Source organism: Xiphias gladius, chromosome 20 (assembly GCF_016859285.1).
Source record: "Xiphias gladius isolate SHS-SW01 ecotype Sanya breed wild chromosome 20, ASM1685928v1, whole genome shotgun sequence".
NCBI lineage: Eukaryota > Metazoa > Chordata > Actinopteri > Istiophoriformes > Xiphiidae > Xiphias > Xiphias gladius.
This window is the reverse complement of record NC_053419.1, coordinates 6,565,853-6,582,771: the sequence shown is the minus strand read 5'-3', so window position 1 is coordinate 6,582,771 and position 16,919 is coordinate 6,565,853. Positions and strand designations below refer to the sequence as shown.

General features: G+C 40.4%; 1 protein-coding gene across 6 annotated transcripts in view; it reads right to left on the bottom strand.

Annotated features, from left to right (window-relative positions):
- Positions 1 to 357: 357 nt before the first annotated feature.
- igsf9a (immunoglobulin superfamily, member 9a) overlaps positions 358 to 16,919 on the bottom strand; it is a 50,107-nt gene continuing 33,545 nt past the window's right edge. For 3 of the 6 annotated variants that reach the window (XM_040158120.1, XM_040158123.1, XM_040158122.1), the window contains exons 10-21: positions 16,682 to 16,822; positions 16,090 to 16,206; positions 14,516 to 14,666; positions 14,138 to 14,249; positions 12,451 to 12,641; positions 10,333 to 10,550; positions 9,899 to 9,983; positions 8,472 to 8,642; positions 8,048 to 8,084; positions 5,447 to 7,720; positions 4,840 to 4,913; positions 2,277 to 2,566 (exon numbers count right to left, since the gene is read on the bottom strand). In XM_040158120.1, coding sequence (XP_040014054.1) covers positions 2,403 to 2,566; positions 4,840 to 4,913; positions 5,447 to 7,720; positions 8,048 to 8,084; positions 8,472 to 8,642; positions 9,899 to 9,983; positions 10,333 to 10,550; positions 12,451 to 12,641; positions 14,138 to 14,249; positions 14,516 to 14,666; positions 16,090 to 16,206; positions 16,682 to 16,822 — 3,735 coding nt within the window. In that variant the 3' untranslated portion in view covers positions 2,277 to 2,402. Of the gene's footprint in view, positions 410 to 2,276; positions 2,567 to 3,279; positions 4,598 to 4,839; positions 4,914 to 5,446; positions 7,721 to 8,047; positions 8,085 to 8,471; positions 8,643 to 9,898; positions 9,984 to 10,332; positions 10,551 to 12,450; positions 12,642 to 14,137; positions 14,250 to 14,515; positions 14,667 to 16,089; positions 16,207 to 16,681; positions 16,823 to 16,919 lie in introns of those variants that run through there. The other 3 variants (XM_040158121.1, XM_040158126.1, XM_040158124.1) reach the window with 3 other exon arrangements.

The window sequence follows — 16,919 nt, the reverse complement described above, 5'->3', positions numbered from 1 at the left end:
GGCTAAATGCAGTAAGGTACATAAGGATTTGGACAATGACACAATTTTCCTCTTGCCTCTGTACATCACAACAATGGATTTGAAATGAAGCCATCGAGATGTGATTGAAGTGAAGACTTTCGGCTTTAATTCAAAGGGTTTAATAAAAATATCACAGTAACTGTTTAGAAATTACAGCCATTTTTATACAGTAGTAGTCGTCCGTCATTTTCAAAGGCTCAAAAGCAATTGGACAGATGATTGAAAGTCAGTTTCATGGCCAGGTGTGTTCTATTCCTCTTTATTTCATAACAAATTAAAAAGATAAAAGGTTCCAAGAGCTGAATTTGCATTTGGCAGCTGTTCATGGGAACTCTCAATATGCTGTTCCAAAGAGGTGTCGATGCAAATGAAGGAGGCCATCATTAGGCTGAAAAAACAAAACAAATCTATCAGATCAAATCAGGAGTGACCAAATCAACAATTTGGTACATTCTTAAAAAGAAGAAAAGCACTGGTGAGCTCAGCAACACCTAAATGCCTGGAAAACCAGAAGAGAAAGCTAAAGTGGACGATTGCAGAATTATTTCCTTGGTGAAGAAAAATCCCTTGACAACATCTAGCGAGGTCAAGAACACTCTCCAGGAGTCAGGCCTATCATTGTTAAAGTCTACAATCAAGAGACGCCTTCATGAATGTAAATATAAAGGGGCTTTACCACAAGGTGCAAACCACTGGTAATACTCAAGAAAAAAAAAAAGAAAAAAAAAAACAGATTAGACTTTGCCAGAAAACATCTAAAAAACCCCTGTCCAGTTCTGAAACATGACTCTTTGGACAGATGAAACCAAGATTAATGCATAACAGAAGAGAAAAGTATGGAGAAGGACAGGAACGGCTCATGATACCAAACATACAACATCACCTGTCAAAAAATGTCGGAGACAGTTTATATGGCATGAGCATGAATGGCTGCCAATGGAACTGGGTCAGTTGTGTTTATTGATGATGTGACTGCTGACAGAAGTAGCAGGATGAATTCTGAAGTGTACAGGGCTATACTGTCTGCTCAGATTCAGCCAAATGCTGCACAGCATCTCAAGGGAGGAAACTCAGCATTTGTTTATGTCCATGGGCTCCAGACTTCAGGAAGTCATTGACTGCAAACGATTTTCATCCTTGTATTAAAAATAATCATTATACTTATAATTATATTGGTTTGTCCACTTACTTTTGAGCCTCTGAAAATGAGGGACTATGCATAAAAACGGCTGTAATTCCTAAACAGTTATTGTTTAGTAATTACATTAACTGTTTTGTTTATGAAAACAGTGAAAAAAATTAAGAAAATTGTGTCACCGTCCAAACACTTTTGTACCTTACTGTTTACGCACCACTGTTGTCTCCCAAGTGTCTATTTTTATAACTATGTCAGTATGAAGCAAGTGTTTTTCAGAGAAAAAAGTAGTAATCATGCAGTGAATTGACCCTTGGTAAATTAAAGTCAAAATAAAAACTGATTTCCCTTCCTGTAGATAAAAAATAAACAATGACAAACCCAACAAGTAAACTTGACCCTCTTCACTTACGGAATATGATTAGAGGTCTTGCTTTACTGTACAAGGAGACGGCCAAAGAGGAAACTTGGGCTCTCTTTCAGACTGAGTAGATTTTTGGATTCCAAACATTCACAGTATGGTAAGGACAAAAAAGGAGATACTGATCTCTGTTGGGAAATTACAATTGAGGAACAGTGTTACACTAAAGCAAAACAATAACAGTGTAGCGGAATATCCTTTAATATTCTATTTATCTTCCGTATTTATTGGCATTTCATAAACACCTCTTTTGTTAAACTCAAAATTGATTAATAATATCTAAAAACTTAATCACCCACAGCCTAAATCAGTCACTTGATAATGATTGAGATCATTAGTCCCTTGTGTGGCCACTGAGTCATCCCTGGATGATGAATGCATATCAAGCTACACTAGAAAGCGTGGTGAATCCATCAGCACAGGGAAATGCTTTGATATTGGCAGACTGGCAGACTGTCTCCAAAGAAAATGTTGAATAGCATGATTATGATGGGTCACAAAGCGAAGCCAACTTTTAATGCGCTGCATATGGGTGATTGTGTCTCCATTACTTATATTGAGATCCGATGTGTGTTGAAAACCATTATTTTCAGGTGAAGCTTAATAAAGCGACTAAACACAATACACAAAAGGGGAAAAAAAAAAAAAAAAAAAAAAGCCATTTTGGTACTTTTGCTCTTTTTTTTTTTTTCCTTTGGTTTGAAAAAGAAAATTCAATTGATCAGACAAAAGCTCACTTTCTGCCACACACAACTTTTGTCGCCTTGTGATGTGAGTCAATAAGTGAAAGGACACACCAGTGAGATGAACTGAAGGCTGGTGCTGTCAAAACAGCACAGTGTCCTGTTCTGGCTCAGCAGAGCAGCTGCTTTGATGCCCTGGGAGCAAAGACAGCTGAGTGCAATTTTTCAGTGCCTTAGTGGAGCACTGCATGCTGGGAAGGCTACAGCATGGAGGAGGCTTCAGCAGATTCAATGAAGGAAGCAACCCTGTGGATATAAAGAAAACTGTAAAATTATTTTTGAGCTTTTCTGATATTTTACAGCAGACGTTATTTCATTAAATGTCTGTGCTCGTCTGGTTTCGTCACCTCCATCCTGAACTCCCACCACTTATAGGTCAAGGTTTGGATATTAAATATTAGCCTCTGAGTGCAAATGCAGGTTATCTTGTGAGTTAATTCAGAAGAGCCACAGAATGAATACATGACTGACCTTTCTCTTAATTTGTTTCTGAAAATACAGTAAGACATGTTACCTAGGTCAGATCAAAACTGTTAAGTGGTCCAGTAATGGCCTGTTAAATGTTGCTCTCTACAACGGATAGTACACTACCACTGCAAGCCTCCGAATTTAAAATCTACAGGTCTTGTATGAAAAATAACATTAAAAAATTATGGCAAGATACACAAGCCCACTGGTATGAATAAACATTTGACCCTGCAATTTTTCTAGCAGCCCAGGAACCATTTCAGGAAATCAGGATCATTAACCTGCTTTTTGTGCAAAGGGACCAAGTACTAAAATTTGCTCCTAAACCATAAAAAAAAAGTCTCTGCTCCGGGGACTGTTCAATCTGGTGTTTCAGGAAGTATCGGGGCACAATTTTTAGTGCTTAACGTTGCTCACTGGTCCAACACAAACTTTGCAGCTGCTACAGCTTGTGTACAGCTTCTTTCACAAAATAGGGAAGTACTGGGTGACTAGTATCTATAATGAGACTGTCCCAAAAAAGAAACAAAATTCTTTATTTCAGCAAGTGTCCCAAAACGTTCAATCGTTATTGTATTGTTATCATTCAGCGACAAAGTCTGCGTAGGGAGGAGGTCGAGGTGGACAGATGAGTCAATAAAAACATCAGACTTTAACAAGGGGGTTTGCTGTTTGGTTTCTGTTTCGAACAGTTGACGTTTTTGTTTTTTCCCCAACAATGAACACAATCGTTCCATCGTAACCTTGATAATGAAGGTGACCTAACCTCAATGAAAGTTTTAACCCAAACCATGATGTTTCCCTGAACTACAGGCTTGTCACATCATAAAATAGGTCTATTTTTCATCAGAGATTTGTAACGGTTTTGGAAGGCCTTCCTTTCGATAGAGGTCAGATCAGAAAATGCTTGTGTGTGTCCACTTAAAAGGCAGTTACAAACAACATATTTTTTTGTTTTATTTGGAGGACTTGTTGCAATATTAGGATAAGAGGTCGACATTTCTTGTAATGTTTTTAATAACATTAAAAAAAAGTCGGCTTCCTGAGTAGTCTAAACAGAGCATGACACGATCTAGACAGGTAGCGAGTAAAGAAGAAATAAAACTTTGAATTTTTTCTTTCCAATGTTTTCTAAAGCAGATACATAAATAACCAAAAAACATTGGAGTTTTCAGTCTCCTTTTCCACCTCTGCATGTCTCCTTTACACCCATACATTACATCCATTCAAACATCAGATATCATACATCATAGAGTCATGCTAAAGTAATGGCACCATCAATTTTAATTTAATCGACAAATTTTAATAATCCTCACGGTGCTTCAGATGTGACGGAAACGCAAACAGGAGTGCTCAAAATGGGACTTTTAGTTCCAAGTTTAGTTCCTGTGGCCCCATAGTGCCTGGAACTATTTGGTGATAAAGGGGCTAATATTGCCACTCCCCCTTGCAGATGAGGACATATTTGATGCTAACTGTTGGAGGGTGGCTTGTGAATCATTTACACAAGGCCCTACAGGTAAATGATGCTTGAGGAGGAAGTCATTACTCATTGGCTATTTGGAAGGCAGTTGATGTGGATAATTTAGCTTGCACATTGATGCTGATACGGGAGTTGCTGAATTACATTTTCCTGTACACAACTTATGGGCAGATCTGCTAATTCCAAAAGCCTATTAGAAGTTTTATATAGTCACATTTCTTGACTTCTTTTTGAAGATGAGAAATACTGAATACAATTTCCCTTCATCAGTTGATGCCACATCCTTGTCCAGTGACCTGCTGCATCCCTACCCATGTCCTCATCAACTAGAGAACATAGCATTCCCACAGGTTAAATTGTGAGGATTTGTCTACTAAAGTGAAGAAACCATCTGGATGAACAGTGAAAAGTCTTAACAGCACAACTACCCAGCAAATTATTTTGGTTTTACTCTTGATCACATTACCTCGATTAATGATTCCAAACAGATAAATGTATGTATTTTTTCACCAACGTTTGTACCAAAATGTGAACTGTGTATAATTGATAAGAAAAGAAAAATCCTCACCATCACGATCTCCAGGCTGTGAATAGGCATCAGCAGCATCCCACTCATAATTCTCATCAACAGAGGCCTTTCTCCTAGAGAGGTCACAAAACATCACTTAGTACCAAATATACAGGTTGGATTTTTAATGCACACATACACACACACACACAAACACACAAATATCTGCAAATGGCAACTCCAAAAGAAGTGTGCATCAAGTCCATTAGACACTCTTCTCTCAAAGACGTTCAATTTGCTTTTTTCTTCTAATCAAATATTTTCATTTGTGCTTCATACTTTGGAAAACTGAGCAGATGGTTTAAGGTATGTTTGCTAATATTTCTTTTAACATCCTACCAACACATTCTCAATTATATAATGTTTGTTCATTTACAGCACAGTGATGACATTTGTACCTACAGAAACAGAATGTATGTATGCGAAAGATAATTAGGAGCTGAAAATACTGTACTTTCTTTATTTCCTCCTATAAATTATATTACACAATGTATATTAGGCTCAGCTTGAAAGCCTTATATCGACCACATAGGGTCCTCTACAAATGCAAGCCCACACATTTTCTTCCATAAGACATAATTTCCCCCATTCATTAGGTCCTTAATACCTTTGGCTTTGTTCCATTTGGTGACTGCGCTTGTCCTCTGTACTCCCCTGGCTCTCTTCTACAGTCTCAGGTGAGCTGGTGATGGTTGGGGAAAGTTGACACAAAGACAGGCGTCCATTAGCAGGCTCCATGCTGCCTCGGCCGCTGCTAGCATAACTGCTGTAGCTGCTCCCAGACTCTAGCACTCCATCTTGGCGTTTTGCTTCCACTACCTCTTGATCACTGTTGTCTGGGGATAAGAATCTGCAAGCTTCCTTCATGGCCTCAGAGTAACCTTCTGCCTCTTTCATGGCCTCCTGATGGTAGGTATTTCGCCATGTGGCAGCATTTGGAAAGACTGACACCTCTCTTCTTGACTTGTAGTGGCAAGGCACATCAGGATTTGGTTTGGACATCTCTGGACTGCTCTTTGCGGATAAAGAGTCCACAGCAGGAGGTAAATGGGAGGCAGCTTGGGTAGCAGAAGGAGAATTTGCAGGAGACTTGGCGATCTTCCTGGTAGGAAAGCTCTGGGGTTCCCAGAACAGTGTGTCTGGCTGACAGGAAGATGCAACAGAGCTGTTCTCTTGGCTGAGTGAGTCTATCCACACATCAGGGGTTGGGAAATTGCTCTCTCTCTGTCGCCTCAAGTCTAGGCTCTGACTTCGCTGCTTAGAGTCCCAGAATTTAGAGCCTTTAGTCACAGCTCTCCAGAGTTCTGGTTCTGAAGGTTGTGGAGATGCTGGGACCCTGATAATATGGTCCACAGAAGCAGGTCTAGGGCATGTCATGTCTTCATACCATTCTCTGCGAGTCAGCGAGCACCCTTGTTGCACATGAGGGGCGTTTTTGTGGTGAAGCATTGGCTTTTTAGGCCACATCACACACATCTCCAACTCTGGCTCATCCACACTCATCTCAACACACACATCCTCATCAGTGGACCTGGAGAATGATGCCTCTCCTTTTAAAGAGTCTGGCACTGCATCAAGAGCCGAATTAGAACTTTTGGTAAATTTATTGCTATGGAAAGACAACGTTGAAAGGCTGCCATGACTCAGACTGTTCTGTCTACGTGCATCAGACCCTGAATCATTTGTTTGCATTTCTAAGACTGTGGAATGTGGTGAATTATCATAGCCCTCTGGTGATGCCTCTACCCTTTCATGTTCCTGGTGCTTTGAGGAGAAATGTGGGATAGTTAATCTGTCTTTGGAAAAACTGCCTGCCTCCTCAAATCGGAGGGGGTTGTGTTTGGTGAAGGATGGAGCAAGATGATGGTTGCCAGACTTAAAAAAAGAGAGACTCACAGGTGAAGATGCACTGAAACAAGTCTTGGCTGGGGTCAGAGTTGGAGGAGAGACAGGAGGACGGGCATCCCAGTGGACAGAGGATGAAGCGTAAGGGCTTGGGGACAGACCAAAGCTCTTCTTGGTCCCTTGGAGGTAGCTCTGCGGCAAGGTACTGCTCTTATATTCGAAGACAAACTCATTGTCACCAGCATCTCTTCTGTCCAAGTCTGGCTGCTCCCTCTTCATTTCTCTCATAGAGCCTCTTTCCAGTGTGTAATTCTGGAGCTCCCTCTCCAGCTCCTCCCTCTCCTGAGCCAGTTTCAAGCAGCGACTCAGGTTCGCTCTCTCCCGCTCATGCTCCATTTGGAGCACCAGGGTGCTGGCAGTCGTAGACCGCTGACCTAGGCCAGATCGAATATGTGGGAGCACTGGAAATGTGGGAATTAGTTCCCGGTCTCGATGACCTGTGGCCAAACAGCTAAGGTTGGGAAAGTCATCATAGCTTGCCTTCTGATCCAAGACATAAGGATTCTGATGGGGCAGGTGCTGGACTATGCCACAGATTTGGCTTGTGGAATTAGCCTCCACTGGTTTGCAAGGTGGGAGATCAACAGAGAGAACAAAAGGTAGCTCTTTCCTGTCTTCCCCTCCAGAGTGCAGTGACACAGACCTTCGGACTTGGTCGTACCTTACACTTTTCCTGCTTTGAACAGAAAAAGTTTCATTGTCATATGGTGGAAGTACAAAACGACCATCTGGACCTCTAGATATCAACTCAATTGAAGGAGAAATCAGAGAAGAAGTTGTCTTAGTAAGGCGGCCCCTGCTGTAGTTGGACGGAGGATGCTTCCGCCGACGATGATTCTCAGTGCTAAAGGAGGAACAGTCTGTCTGCGAGGAGGAGGAGGTGGTGGTAGTAGAGGAAGTGGTGGGATAGAGGGTGCTGGCTGGAAGTAAGTTTTTCTTCAACACACTGTCTGGACTGCCGGTGCCTGAAGTCTTTCTGTGAGAGAGAGAGAGAAAGAGGGGGAGGGAGGGGTGAAAGAAGAAAACTGTAAGAAAAACTGGAGGTGTAAGAAGAAGAGAAATAGAGACTAAGAAAATTAGATTGAATAAGAGTAAAAGAGGGGGCGGGAGAGATGTAGACAGAGAGAGACCAAAACAGCAGCAGCAGCAGCAGCAGCAATACATGAAGATGAGGAAGAAAAAGATTATATGAAATAGGAAACAACTGAGGTGCTGGCATTTTCACCATATTTTTAGTTTGCACGGCAAACAGAGGGAAATGTCAATGGGAGGTATTATAATGAAATGATAAAGGGGTACTTACATTGATGGGGAGCATTTATAGATGGCTGGAGGGGGCTCTGAAAGGGAGGGAGAGGGGCAAGATGGTGTCTGACTCATTAGGATTCAACCACACTGACCAAGAAGTAAAAACATAATCAACCCCAATAAGACACCATTAAAGGGCCCAAGGCAGCCAGGCTTGTCCAAAAAGTTAATTACACTTACATTTATCAGCCACTAATGAGAAATTACCCTAATTAGCAAGTAATGTAAATGACATCAATAACTTTTACAAATGAATGGATGAGCAGGGGACAAGAGGAGCACCAAATCCATGCAGTGGGGTATGATTTATATAATGGATTGAAAGTGCCTTCAATATTTTATTGAATAAATGATGATATTCATGATGCAGTTCATCAAAGTGAGTGTCTGCTGAGCCTCTGGAGTGAGGGGCATTTTACCATCCTTCTTCTTTCTGTGGCGCTGGTCCCTCTTGTGGCTGATGACAAAGGCGGACCCCAGCAGCAAGATCAGTGCCAAGCACATGAAGCCAACCCCGCCCAGCACGCCAGCCAGTAATGGCTCTGGGACAAACTCCAGGAGTCGGGATGTGCCGGGGTAGATCTCCATCCCTGTGACATCATTTCATCAGTGAGATAGAGATAGAGAGAGAGATATATATATATATATATATATATATACACACACATACATACACATACTTTTTTTTTTGTTTAAATAAAGGGTGAACTAAGTGAGACTGTAGAGTGAGCTATAACCATAAAAAAATAAAAACAATTTAATAAAAGAAAAACTAAACAGTTGCCGCAGTGAAAACAATAGAAAACAAAAAACAACAAGATAAAACACAAGACAAAGTTAAAAAGTATAGATATAATTCTTCCCTTTTTTTGTGTTTCCTTTAAATTTCTGTTTTTATTTTATATCTACTTGTAAACCTTTTCATAATTTAAAATGCTTTTAAATAAAGTTCAATAATGTTTTCAAAAACATTTAAAAAATATATATTTCAAAATAAATGTTTGTTTTATGTAATTTCTTTACTTTAGTTATTTATAGTTCACTTTAGTTATGTATTTAAAAGTATTTTAGAATATATATTTTAATGTATAATTATAATTTCAGACATTTAATGTTTTTTAATTTAAATGCATAAAGTATTTATGTAAGAATAATTATATATTTAAAAAGTATTTATTTTTGTTTGAAAGAAAAAGGTTTTGTTCATCAAGCTGTATAATCATCTGATAATACTATCCTTAAGTACATACATATTTTATGCCACTTGTGACAGTGTGTTACAGTTAAAATAAATACAATTCATTTACATCATAAAGAAAGTCATAAAAGATTGCTACAAGATTTGGTATTACCAGTTTAAAGTGGATATAATCTCCAATCTACATCCCTGTGATGATCATTATCATCAAAACATTAAAGTGTGTTTTGCATAGTTTGTTTGCGAGATGTCCAGTTAAACAATATACAATCTATAGCTCAGATTGTTGTGACAGTCCTGGGGTAACACCAGTGGGATTTGTAGATCCCTCTGTTTGATGATTCTGTACCATATCTAATTCACATTCTTGTCACATTCACATAAGATTCAGAAAAGACTAGTACAAATTCTATCGCTAACTCTTTTGAGAAGTTATTAGTGGAGCTATTTCTATCATTCAGGCTTCTAATGGACAGTGTTCCCCAGGGCCCTGCTCTAATTTTGGTCTAACGCTGGGAACAGAGGTACTTGGAGGAAATAAAGAAAGAGAAAAAAGAGTTAGAAAAAGAGACAGAGAGAGGAAGACGGGTTGAACCAGAGGGTGGGGCAAGAATGCGAAGGAGGGCAAGGTTGCTCTGAAACACCTACCGACGGTGGAGACATTGACTGATGGACTGGGCTCGCTCAGCATCTCCCCGCAACGAGATAGCAGCCGCAGCTCGTACACACAGTCCTGAGGCCAGCATCCACACACACACACACACACACACAAACACACACCCAGTGAGGAGGACAGAGGATGAAACCACACTTTGTCAACACGAGACTGTGCCTGCAATGCTAATGAAGTTCATTTGAATTCGAGTAGGCCTATATAGGAGAGAAAAGGGAGGATGAAAGGGGCAGAAAGAAGAAAAGGCAGCGCACATAGATTGAAAGACGACAGAAAAGTGATGGCTGCCATGCAGTGTGCATAACTGAGTACCTACATGGAGGTATAGCCTAGATAAAAATCTCCAGGGCATTCAACAAGCACCATGGACTTATTAGTCTCAGAGGGAGCAGTGCAACCGGCTTGTTACCTTGTGCAGACCTGGAACGACTATCTCACTAGTGTTGGCACTGATGTCCTCAACCAAATTAAACCACTCCCCTTGCTTGGTGCGGGATTGGAGAACAAAGCCTGTGATCGGAGGGTGCTGAGCTTCAGGAAGGGACCATCGCAGAACAACACCTGCTGTGCCCTGATCAGCTGACAGCGAGGCAGGACACTTTAGTTTACCTCTCCTCAGTGGAGGATCTGATGCAGAGGGAATAAGAAAGACCTTCAGTGGATCAGCCAGATACATTCTGGCAGAAAAATTTAATTACAGTGGAGGAAACTGCTACCGTCACAGATATTCAACCTTGAGTGTGAGTGGAGTAGGACTGAGATTGATGTTAGAGTCCAACAAACCTGCATTATACAGTTCAATTTCCAGTATGGACTGTTTGATAAAATCCAAAGTAAATGTGTTGTGAGGTGATTTTACCATATTTCAGCTCTAATAGTAATGTTTCAGATAGTTTGATTACTATTGATGAAATACAGTTTACCATGATATTTTTGGCCACAATAATTACAGTATGAAAATATGATACTGACACATCCTTACTGCAACACTGAAATAACAGTACCATACTTAAATCGGCACACCATTTTTATTCACAAGTACTTTCAGGGCTATTAAATTGATGAGCTTGAAGAATGGATGATGACTGATCATGCATAAAAGTTTAATTGGGAGATTCCAATGACTGAAACTGACATGATGATTCCCAACACAAATCCTTGGGGGGAAAAAAATCTAGCAGTTTGGGGTTTTTTTGTTTTTTTTAACCTCCTATCCAGCAATGGGTTGCATCTGCAAAGGCATTTTCATAATTTCTCAAATGTCTTTGCAGATGTCTACTCTCTGCTCACAATGATAAAATGTTTCCAGGGGCAAAGGCAACATTTAACTCACAACATTTCCACAGACTGCGCCACCCACTGCCCTGTCCTACCATGGGCCACAGCAGAGGAATAAACATATTTAAATGTACTGCATATTCAGGTAAGAAGAAGAGAAGAGCAGTGGCAACAGTGTGTGGAAATATTTGATTAAAAATGTGGATTTCGCCCTGGGTGAAAATCTGATCATTCCAGGAGGACTGTTGATATCTACAAGATCACAAAAATACCTTTGAGGGTATAACTCACTGCTGGATAGCAGCTCAAACAAGACTAAGAGTCTATACCCATGCAAGCAGCTCTGTGAGGCTGTACTTAGACACAGAGTTAGTTTGAGGTAAATGCTAACACACTCCGACAATGCTAACCTGCTGACCTTTAGGAGATATAATGTTTACCAGGTCCACCATCTTAGTTTTAGTGTGTTAGCATACTAGCAATTGCTAATTAGCAGTAAATACAAAGCGCAGCTGAGGCTGATGGGAGAGTCATTGGTTTGCAGGTATTCGGTCATGAACCATTGGACAAACTACAGCTTTGAAGATGTTGCTTCAGGGGTTAATCAAGGTTATGTTCCTGAGAGGGACACGAATGTCTGTACCAAATGTCTTGTTACATGTGGTAGTTGTTGAGAGATTTCGTTTTTGACCAGAGTGGCTCAGACTAATATGCCAACACTGCCAACTTTTCAGCCATGTGGGTAGCTAGGTTTTTTTTAAGAATTATATGTGACCAAGTAATGCAGTAACGTAAAGAGTACTTAAGTCTGTCCTTGAGGCAGCCTGAACTGCAAAAAAAAAAAAAAAAAAAAAAAATTTATGATCATAGAGAGGTGTTAAAGAGTTGTTCTTCTTCCTCAAACTAAATCTTTGGCTGAGTACTGACACTGACTTGTAGGTCACATAACAGCCAAGTTTCATTTTGGCCTTGCATGGATTTAACTTTAATTAGCCACAGCTGACATAATCTGCTTCTGGCAACATTTGTCATTGAACTGATTTAAGATACGCTCAGCACCAGCTAAGAAATGAAAACCCTGCTAGCTGAATGTTTTGTACAGTGTTCTTTGCTAATAAAAAAGACTGAAGAAAAATCTAACATTTGATAAGAGATTTTTTTAGCTTCGGATCATAATGAATCAGTATTTTGCAAGTCTGCAACTGGTTGTCGGTTACAGATTTAGAGGAAACTGGGGGATGGTACTGACCCAAGGTACGCGTGGTGGTGATCTCACTAAAGGGTCCCGTTCCCATTTTATTTTGAGACATGATGCTGAAATGGTAGCCGGTGGCAGGAGACAGGCCTGTCACCTGTAGCCTGGTGCCAGAGGACAGTGGCACAGGCACAGAGAACCAGTCCTGCTTCCCATCACTATCACTCGCTGAAATCTTCTTCACCCTGCAGAGGGAGAGGGACCGAGAGAAAAGAAGTGAGAACAAAAGAGCGGCGGGGAATTCTGGGAGTCTGTTTTTATGAAACATGACAGAAAAGTGGGTTTCATTAATCATTCATACTCATCATCAGCTCCAGATTTTGTGGCAGAGAGCACTGATATATCCCTGCTATAGTACAGACAGCTTGCAATTCCAATTATGGTGATTTTCATGTTCCCACCAGAGCTGAAGTTCTACACATCTATTTCATACAGAACATTACATTATACATTAATGTCAAATAAAAAACGCCTTTCTTCGTTTTTAAAGATTATGGCTTTGGCTCAACAGAAGTGATATGTTCTATTATGACAGAATAGAAAAAGGGAGAATATTACTCCCATTAACATGGTTCAGTTTCTAAGAGCAAAACCAGATCTGTGGATGTTTTTCTATTCTGTACTGTAGCAATTGATTTTTCAAGTATATGGTGTGAACATTTGCCCATAGGCTTTCACAGCTGTAAGACTACTGCATTATTTTTAAAATTTAATTTGTAGGATGTCAAAATGTTCTAACAAGACCTATATATTATCATTATTAGCCTTCATGAAAAAATATGAAAACTAATGGGAAAACAATCACTTCACAATCTGTTAGAGTTCTTGCAGCACAGGGGAAGCAGAAGTGTCAATCTTTTGTTTTTCATAATAGAAGGTGTATTCACTTCATAATCTTTGACCATAACATGTCAGGCTGTCAGAGTGAGAAGTAGCTGAGACTTTAGAAGGCTGTTTATACTGATTACCTGATATATTTTTGATGTAATTTATATTTATTTCTATGCTGCTCTTTGCTGCAGCGATGACCCAGTTCCCTCTCAGGGATTAAGATAGCTCATCTCATATTCATCTGATGTAGGGCTCCCAGGTTACAATGTGATTAAGATGAGCATAAGGAGAAGTTTTCAGTATACGACTTGACTTGCATTCTCTGACATGATAATCTAAATATAGTTTTCTAATATCTATATTAGTGAATCCTACTTTTAAAACGTCATTTAACCTGCTTTTTAAGACATCATGCATAATAACTATGATAGAAGGACTTTTTTACTGCATTCTGGTTTTGAGAGTATACATTTTTAAAAATATGGTTCTGGCTTATTTTTATTTTTATCCAACTGGCTGCAGTTGTACATTCCTTTTATACTGTCCATAACTATCTTTTAATTCACCACATGCCTAGCTAAAACATTGTGTTTTCTAAGCCAATATAAAAGCTCTGATTCACAAGAAACAAATGTATTACGTTCTGTTTTCGTGAGTAACCTCCTATTGCAGCTAGCATGGCCACTGCATTATAGAGCTATGCTCTGCAGCAGCATTTTTTATTGTAGCTGCCAAGAAGTGATAACAGATAAATGAATTCCTCATCCGAGAGATCAATAGAGTAATACCAGCGTTGTCGATGGCTGCCATGGTTACAGCCCAAGAAGAAAGTGGGAGGCTTTACACCCACCAAACTGAAAATGTCTGTGCTGATCCTCCATCAAAGCCTGCCTCCCAGGATATGTTGGCCTGCTTCACCCCTGGAGAGACGGACAGAGAGGTAGCCGCATGGGGACTGGTTCCTGTAATGGAGGGAACGGAGAGGAGTTGATGGAAATCAGCCAGCACTTCAACTACCTGATACCACTAAAGTTTAGAGGCCATCTCTAGATGTGCCACATTTATCCATTGTAGGCGGAGTGGAGGCACTGGCATCCTTCCTGTGCTGGGTATAATAGGAGTTTAAAGAAAACAATATGAAAAAATAAAAATGCTGACAGCTCACGTAATAGCAAAACTGACTTTTGTTAAGGTGATCTCAGATAGGAATCCTCCTGTTTGCACTCACCCAGGACAAAGACTTGTGTGCTGGCCTTCACCGAGGCTACACGGTTAGCAACACTGCACTCCCACCCCCCCTGGTGGTCCTTAGTGAGAGGCTGCAGCAGCAAGGAACCGTTGGGTTCTATGGAGTAAGAGATGCGACGTGCCACGTTGACCTGCCAAAAACACGAAGACCATCCGCAGATGGAACAAATTCTTAATCTGTCTGAATATATACAGTCTATTCAGGTGGAATGGACAAAATCAAAATTATCAAATGTACCAATATAATGGATCTCTAATCGACCAAGTTCAATTAACTGTCCACAACTCATAATTTAACTGACAACAGCTCCAACAACCAATGAAATCTGCCTAGAAATTTAACAAGACCATCAGCTCACAATTGGCCATACTGTAATTAATTAGGACAAAGATCAGTTGATCCGGTCCATAGACTAGGCTTTGTTAAGACTAAGATTGTTTGTTGAATTGCTCTTTCAAGTACTGACTTCTAGCTGTACTTAGAAGAGTAACCGCTCACAAAAAACTCTAAGGAAGAAAAACATCACTGCACTGACCTCCATGGGTTGAAAGACTGCGCTTCTGACCATACTCATCAGCTCACTTGAATCTCCCCAGATGTGGTCTGGTTTACTTTTGACCACACTCAACTGCAGTGTATGGTTGCACAGTTGTGCACTGTGAGGTGCTAGGCGGCACAGGATTGTGTACAGAGCACTTAGCAGCAACCAGTAGATTGCAGCACAAACGAAGAAAGAGTAACTTTACCCAGGGTGAATGGCAGTATTTTATTGTTCCTGTGATTGAAAGTTTCAAGTTTGTCACACCTCTGACCATACTCAGCATCACTGATAGATATGATTGAGTGTGGTAAAAAAAATTGTGCTATGTTGCACCAGTAACCACAACCTACAGTGATGTCACAGTGTACTGCACAGTGGCAAAAACAAGATTTTCTGGGGGTGCTGGGCGTTAAGTTGTTATTTATGAAATGGCATTTAGAGGGTCTTTCACTTCAATAATATAATGTATTTCTGATTTGCACAGACCACAGGGGAGGAGCATAATCATGAGAGGATTTTGATTAAGTTCTTCAGATGTGATCGGAGCGCTCCAAAGTCAGCTTAGTGTGATGAATAAATGAATAAATTAAACCTCAACTACGCGCCTTTGGAAATCCAAACATAGCTTTTGCCAACTGACACACACCTCCTACATGATATCGCTCTGCTAGCTACTACGACCCACCAGCTAACGGATAAGTGCAGTGGACGGAAGATTAAAACTTGGAAAATGTGTTTTTTATTCCACTTTAAGGTGTTCAAGGGTGGATGAATGCTGTAGAATTTAATCGCCCATACAACATCAGAAAACGTATCCAGTTACATCTGGACTGCAGTGATGTTTTAGTATATGCACAATTCTATAGGCATTTGTTCTTGTACCTACTGAATGCTGAAGTGCATGTCTGTGTTTTTAACACTGAAGCCACTACGTGGCCATTTTAATAGAAACATAATACAAAAAATGAACATCCTTGTAAACAAATTGAATAACTTGTACTGAGTTATTTACCTTGCTCCAGGTGACTTTAATTGTTGGATCATCATTTCCTTGGCAGGGGACGAGCAGGGTCCTACCAGCCTCCTGTTTGTACTGTTTCTCTGGAGTGACGCTGAATGATGGGGGGTCCTGTGGATTGCCAAAACAATATAGCTGAATCAAGGAGATTGCAGCAATGCCAACAATGGATTTTAAGACTGGATTACTGCCGCTTTGGACAAGATTATCTTAATAACAAAAGGATTAGCCACACAATTAACTCCCAAATAGTGCTGCCATTGTAGTGAGTCTGAGTTGACTTCCATTAATGCCAGAGGGTTCACACGTCAGAGTGAAAAGGTCAACAAAATGTCGTTTCTGTTAAGTTTTTAATTCGCTGTGACAGATGCAGTTGTGGTTAATTAAAGTCCACAGTGGTGTAGACAGACAGTTTAGCAGAACTACAAGACAAGATTCAGTGGCAGTTTCTGTGCTTCCATAGTATGACTGACCGACAATTGTTAGGTTTAAAATGCAGGATATGTACAAATAAAATAGGTATTTTAAATGTAATGTGCGGCATCACTGCACTCAGTGAACCAGGTGGCCTGGAGTGCTCACTAACCTGAAGAATTACATTGGTTGGCCCAGAGGAACCCATGCTGCCGTAGCTGTTGTAGGGGGTACACGTGTACACGCCTGCTGCATCGTCATTGACTGTGGCCATGAACAAAGAGCCCTCTGGGGTCAAGGTCCACCCTGGATACTGGAAATAAAGCACAATGCTCACATCACCCTGACAGTTAGAAATGGAAGGAACTAGCACAGTCTTTAATCATACATAAGTGTGCAGAAAGCCTAAA